Here is a 7,224-nt window from a genome sequence, read left to right on the forward strand (position 1 = left end):
AGGATTTAAGTGGTTTCAAATAATAACAGACAGAACAAAGTAAGTTACCAAGCAAAATAAAACAAAACATGCACGTCTAAGCCTAATACATTAAGAAACTGTTTACAGGTAAATCTCACCCTCAGAGATGTTCCAATAAGCTTCTTTCACAGACTAGACTCCTTCCTAGTGTGGACCCAATCCTTTCCCCTGGTACAGTCCTTGTTAGTTCCAGCTCAGGTGGTAACTAGGGGATTTCTCATGACTGGCAGCCCCCTTTGTTCTGTTCCATCCCCTTTTATAGCTTTGGCCCAAGGCAGGAACCCTTTGTCTCTCTGGAACCCCACCCCTCCTTCTAAATGGAAAAGCAGCAGATTTAAGATGGATTTCAGCATCATGTGACATGGTCACATGTCCTGTGAGACCTCATTCTTCCAGGGCTGGCCTGCACATACCCAGGGAGGTTTTCAATAAACAGAGCCATTTATAACCAATTGTCCTAGTCAATGGGAGCCATCAAACTTCCAAACCACCATTAATGGCCCACACTTTGCATAATTACAATAGGACTTCAGAATTATACTTCATATTTCTGGCTTCAGATACAAGAATGATACATACATACAAATAGGATGAATGCATTCAGTAGATTATAAGCTTTGTAATGATACCTTACAAGAGACCTTTTGCATAAAGCATATTCCAGTTACATCATATTTACACTCATAAGCATATTTCCATAAAACATATGGAGTGAAACATTACAGAGGCCAGAAAAAACATCTAAAACCAGCAGCATTTTATTCAAACAAATGTTTGCAAATACTTTCCAGCTGTGCACTCTCTCACTCTTTCTGTCTATAATCACTGGACTAAATTCACTGTCATTGTAAAGCCTCTTTGCCGCCAGCTAAACCTGAGCAAAGTGGCTGCAAAGCAGACATAAGAGCCTCCCCAAGGAATACCAGTGGAGGGGGCCTTTCTGTCAGGTACAGAGCTAGCATAATCAGCTCCTCATCTGCCCCCACTGGAGTCTCTGGTGCAGGGGACATGCCAGGGGCGGGTCATGAGTATGGCAAGGGGAGGGAGGTTGGCATGGCCAGGACACATTTATGCCCTGGCTATCTCCTGTTGCCACTATATGCATAGTGGCTACAGCAGCTAGGGTGCAAATCAGAGCAGGGTTAGGGGTTGAATAAACCTTTATCTGCACGAGGAATCAAACCAGCCCCCAGAAGCCCCAGGATCAGGGAGGGGAGGTGGTGAAAGCTGTTTCTTGTTGGTCCCTGTGCTGGGCTCAGCACTAGTGTAGGATAAATCATGGCATCGGTGTGTGTGTCTTTGTCTATACATCTATATGTGTTCTTTCTCTTTTTCTCTCTCTCCAGATCTCTCTAAATATTATCACGTTGGTGTCTCAGTGCTATGCTATTGTGGTAGACTAAATTTCTCTTATCACACTGTACATGTGTTATGGGGGAAGTTTTCTTTTCCCCACCCCACTTTCCCCATCTCCACTAAGTACTCAGTGTCCCCTGAAGGTGGGAGTGACACTGGACAGCACTATTCAGCATTCCTGAATGTAAGTGCCACCACAGAAGCCTGGTGGAAGGGCCAGTTCCAGCTCTGCAGGCCAAGGAGCAAGGGGAGGGAGAGGTTTGGAAGGGCACTCTGATAGGGCTGCATGCTCCACATCACCTCCAGCAGGACTCCCCAGAACCATTTCAGCCTCATCCACCCATGTCACCCCACAGAGATCTATGTTGCCCCAATGTCCCTATTGCCCAGCCCTACCTGTGGATGGCTGAGGGAGTTCTCCAGGTAGTGCAGGTCATCCCCCGTCCCCCTGGCCTCGCACCCTGCCTCCGACGGGATCCCGTAACTGGTGCACTTCTCAAAGTGGACATAGATGTACTGGGGAGCACCACCCCACAGGGTTGAGTCCAATCTGGGCTCCTCCATCTTATGTTCGGAACTCTCCATGACGCTACTCCCCACCACAAACACACACTCTCAGCTGTGACGATGGTGCTGGTCTAGGCCCAACCCTGAATCACCTAGCCGGCTGGCCCAGAGTATGGTCTCTGCCTGTCTTGCACTCCTTCTCTCTCTCTCTCTCTTTCCCCCTCACCCTCCTCCTTCTGTCTCTCTTACTTTCTCCTCTTCCTGCCCAAAGGCATCTGGGGCACTGATTGCAGAGTTTAACTATATTTATAGCAACCTTCCTCTGTCACATGACCCCCCCAGTGCCACATCTGATCTGAGCGAGAGGCATTAACTCTGCCAGGATTGAGTATCAGGTGTGTGTGAGGGGGGAATCCTGAAGGAGAGGGAAGAGGGGAGAAGAAGGCACTGAGGGAGAAAGAGAGCTACACAGTGAGAAAAAGACCCAGAGGAACAGAGAGACAGAAGGAGGAAGTGTGAGAAGGAAGGAGTGCCCGTCCAAATGCTCCCCTATCCCTGCTCATCTCTCCTGTCGTGAGTGTGCCACATTTACAGTACCCCGTTAGTAGGTTGTCTCTCTCCTATGTTTCTCCAGCTCCCAAGAGAGCCTGGGGCACCAAAATGAAAAGGTAAAGGGGACCCTGGATCCCAGTGTGGAATCATGCAGCTAGGACAAACTGGGAATGTGCACAAAGCCCCATAGGTGTTCAAGGCCCTAGTGGCTGTGAGAGTAGCAGCACATGGAAGAGGGGTCCTGGAGCACCTCCTGAAGGTACTTATAACTAGTCTTTAACCACATCCCTGCTGACTGCCCCGAGGATTAATTCTCTGTAAGAATGTAACTGAACTGAATTTTGTGGATGCTCAGCCTTGGCTCCCTTCAGAAATGTATTTGTCCTGGTGCTAAGGTTCCCATGGGCGGGAGCAGCTAGGACCTTCACCCCCCCCCCCCTTTGCCTCCCATTTCACAGCTCTGCTTGCAGTCAGGCTGGGGAACTGGGCCTCTGAGCCTGCCAGCCAGTGATAAGAATAGGGAGCACGTTCCTCCACATGGCCCAGTGGCAGGTCTTCATGCTGTTATTGGCCTGTCAATGACTTTATGACTTTTAATGGGCTATTAATTAATGAGGCGAGGAACCCAGGAATATTTCTTTGGCAGGAATCGCATGCAGGGAAAGAGGAAATCACATGCCTGTTATCAGCCCCTTCCTTCCTCCTATGGAAGCTAGAGAGGGTCAGCCTCTCTGAACGGCCCCAGTCTCTTGTGTGTATCTCCTGGGGTTTGATTGCTCTCTCCATGATAATGGGGCTGCCCCAGTCCCCACACAATCCCCCTGAGAACACGATTACCCAGCTTTTCACTCTGGGGACCACTTTTCGGGGAAGACAGCCCTTTCATCGGCTCAACACAACAGTCCCGCAGTGCTTGTGGTCTTCAAATGTTCCATTCCACAGCCCCAGCTTGAGACCCCCCGCTGCAGATTTCCAACCCTTCCCTCTCTCGTTCTGTTCTATTCAGAGCTGCCCAAAATCCCCTGGTGAGGATCCCCTAGAAGAGATTCCTGCTCTGCATCTCTCAGCCCCTCTCTCCCTATGTGACTCTTATAGATGGTCACCTGGCTCGGAACAGCCCAGACTCATGTGTGCATCCCCTGTCTGTGTCTCTTGCCATCAACCTCTCACCTCTGCTGTGAATCACCCCAGTTCATCCTCCATGTATCCCCTGAAGGGGTTTCCCTCTGTCTTTCTCCCTCCCCCCATCTCTCTTACTGCCCTCAGCCCAGGGGCGGCTCCAGGCACCAACGCAGCAGAGCGTGCCTGGGGTGGGAAGCCGCAGGGGGCAGCCTGCTGGTCGCTGTGAGGGCAGTAGGCAGGCGGCTTTTGGCGGCATGCATGTGGGAGGTCCGCCGGTCCCACGACTTCGGCGGCAATTCGGCGGCAGGGACGCCGATGGTGCGGCACCGGCGGACCTCCCGCAGGCATGCTGCCAAATCTGCATGACCAGCAGACCGCCTGCAGGCGGGCCGCCGAAAGCTGCCTGCCTGCCGTGCTTGGGGCGGCAAAAAACATAGAGCCGCCCCTGCCTCAGCCCTCCCAGTCCTCCTTGCTATCTGGTTTCGTCATTGCTTGGCATATCACTCCCCTTCCCTCAGGACACCGCAGCATTGTACTGGTGGTGCTGGCAAGTGGCGCATGTGACCCCACCCCAGGACCAAAATATTTCTCATTTTGGGTAAGTTTGCGAAGCAGGGGACGGTGCAAGGAGCCTTCACTATCAGCACAAACTCAGGGGTGGCTCCTCATTCTGCTCCAGAATCTACCCAAGATAGCTGACTGTGCAGGAGGGCTTATGCTGTAGAACTGAGCAAATAATGGATTTTGGGGTTCAGGGGCCAAACTAAAAAATCTGGGGGAAAATCCAGTTTGATTTGAACTGAAATCAATTTTTTCAACATTTTTCATCAAATTGAAAAACTAGGAAAAAATTGGTTTTGAATCAACCAATTTCAGTTCATTTGACATTTTGTGATTGGGCCATTTTGGTTCTTCACCCTCTTTTGTGTTTTTTTTTAATTGGCCAAATTTGGAAACAAAATGTCATTTTGAAATGAAAAAATCAAAATAAAATGTCTCAAAATGGTTGAAAAGAAACATTTTGAATTTTTGGAAAAAATCAGGGGTTTTGTCCAGTTTGATCCAATTCATGAAATGTTTCAGAGCCCTGAAAACATGCATTTTTGGTGAAATTTCTATTCTCTGAAAAAATGAGAAAAAATTTCTATTCTCTGTTCTAATATGCCTCAACCCCACACAGGCATGGCCCCTCTGCATGCCTGGCAGCATTGGGAGGACAGCTCTGGATTCCCCCAAAGCACAGTGCTCCTGGCACTCCCCTCAGGTTGCAAACCCCCATCTCAGCATGGCCTCGTACTCTATTTTTATTTAAAACAGCATAAAACAGAAAGGAAGAGAAATGGAGGGAACACTCACATGAGATGGGAATCTCCTCCTGTCAGCCATCTCTCTCTCTCTCCTTCCCTCACCAGCTCTCTCTCAAGCCCCACGTTCTTGCCTGATCCCCAGTCTCTCACTCCAGTCCAACACTCCCTTCTTCTGTCTCTCAGGATGCTGCAGTCACCTATTTAGACCTGCTGTAATATAGTTCTTAGTCTCCCACCCACTCACCCACCCAAACCCTCCCCACCTGCCACCTTTATGATGAAAACAGTGAGACTTCCCCTCCCAGGTTCTCACTCAAGGAGAGTGAGAGGAGGGGGCGCTATCTAGACCGACCTTGGGTACTAGCACCTCTCTCACAGCCCTGTCCTGGAGGAGATTTATTACCTCAAATCCCAGTGCTATCAATCACCAGGGGCAGGACTAATACTACCCACTGTGCCCTGCCCATACAGTTATCAGACACCAGATTCTGAGCCGTCTGTTCAAACCAGGGATTAGAGGAATAACAACCTCATACATTTCTCTAGCACTTTCATTCTAAAAGACCCTAGAGCGTTTTACAATCTCTGTGTATAAGAATCTCAGGACCTCCCATTAGAATGCAGCCACCTCCCAGATGAAACATGGCAGCTGTTTAGTGGGTCATTCAGCAATGCTACACAACAGCTTAGAGAGCAAAGGGTGATGAAGAATCCTATATTGAGTTAAAACTTCAGGGAGATGAGGGAAGAATTTGAAGAGGCAGAGTTACTATTATGCAAAACAACTTGTACAGAGTGCCAGCAAGGTAGACAGAGCTTTACATACACACAGAGCAAGGCACTTTCCTTGCTCCATTCAGATCCTAATACATGCAATACAAAGACAAGATATGTGAAGAAAGAGAAGCTGTGGAGATTATCAGTGAGAGGGAAGGAAGCGGTGGGATTTGAAGGAGAGAGAGAAACTGGTAGACAACAAAGGGGAGACTATCCCACAATTACAGGCAACATGACAGAAGGCACAAAGCTGAGAGTAGGCAGAGTCAAATAAGGAGAGAGGACTAGAAGGACTGGAGGAAGCGAGAGGAAGAATATGAAGAAATTAAAGTGGACTGTACTACAGGAAGAAAGATAGATATAAACACAGAAAGCAAGGGAGATGTGGGCGATAGACACTGGTGGATGTAAGATTATGAAGGTGAGGATGAGGTGCTTGAATTTGATGCATTATGAGACAGGAAGTCAAGGAAGAGTTCAAGGAGATGGGTGATGAAATCAGAGCTTTGGATCAGACAATGTTAGTACCACTTTGGACAGAGTCGAGCAGAGGAAGGGGAAAAGTGAGAAGAAAGTTACCGTAATGAAAGAAAGGCATGGTCAGAGTATAGACAAGGGTTTCAGCAGGGCATAGCAAGGAAAGGCTGTGTGATATTACATACATATGAAATGGTATTAAAGAGGGATGACTGGACATAGTGAGAGAGACTGGAGGTGGAGAGATGAAGGATGAGTCAAAGATGAGGCTGAAAAGACAGTGGAGTTATCAGAGATGGGAGACAAGGCAGGAGGTGGAAAGATAAGGCATTCTGTTATGGAGAGCCTGGGATGGCAGCAAGGTGTCCAGGAGGAAAGGTCAGAGAAGACACCAGACTGAACAGAGCAAAAGAGAGGGTAGTGGAGCAGATTTGAAGAATCATATACCTAGAGATGTTAGCTATGTAGCTAGATAAGCGCTATGGGAGTAGATGGGGTCAGCAGGAGAGAGGATGTTAAGGGAGAAAAAAGATCTGAGGACTGAAACCAAAAGTGACAAAAGGATGAGAAGAAACATCCAAAAAGGTACCACCACTCGCATGTACTAATTCAGACTGGATTCTCCAGAGATCAATAGGCAAAGGAAGAACTTTTGGATAAATACCCTGAGTTTGAACTGACTCAGGGCCTTCTTTCTGATCCAGCAAATGTGCAGGATCGTCAGATCAAGGGGAATCCAATCCTTGCGGAAGGGTTGGAAGGACTTGTCCTACTTGGGCCCCATAAGGCTGAGGGGTGACCCCTTCTGAGCTTTTTAGCATGTGTGTATGTTCCTTTATTGTTTTACTATGTTTTCTCTGTAATGCTTTTACATTCAGAGTAAATGTGCTTGCTTAGAAGGAGCGGTGTGATAATTTATAACTGCCGGCAATACACTGGTCATAGCCTTTGGGGAGAAGGCAAAGTACAGGTGTTGGCCTGTTTAGGCAATCTGGCTTGCTGGTGACATTACTGTGTAATCCAGGGAGCTGTGCAGCCTTAAAACCCCAGTCAGGAGGGAGTGAGATGCGGATTTTCACCCAAGAGAGGTGACAGCTGGGAGCCA

At 48.4% G+C, this 7,224-nt stretch overlaps 1 protein-coding gene across 1 annotated transcript in view; it reads right to left on the reverse strand.

Annotated features, from left to right (window-relative positions):
* Positions 1 to 1,962, reverse strand: part of CLCN1 (chloride voltage-gated channel 1) — an 81,601-nt gene extending 79,639 nt beyond the window's left edge. The window contains exon 1 of the mRNA XM_034766358.1: positions 1,774 to 1,962. Coding sequence (XP_034622249.1) covers positions 1,774 to 1,962 — 189 coding nt within the window. The remainder of the gene's footprint in view (positions 1 to 1,773) is intronic.
* Positions 1,963 to 7,224: the final 5,262 nt, after the last annotated feature.

This window comes from Trachemys scripta, chromosome 1 (genome assembly GCF_013100865.1).
Source record: "Trachemys scripta elegans isolate TJP31775 chromosome 1, CAS_Tse_1.0, whole genome shotgun sequence".
Taxonomy (NCBI): domain Eukaryota; kingdom Metazoa; phylum Chordata; order Testudines; family Emydidae; genus Trachemys; species Trachemys scripta.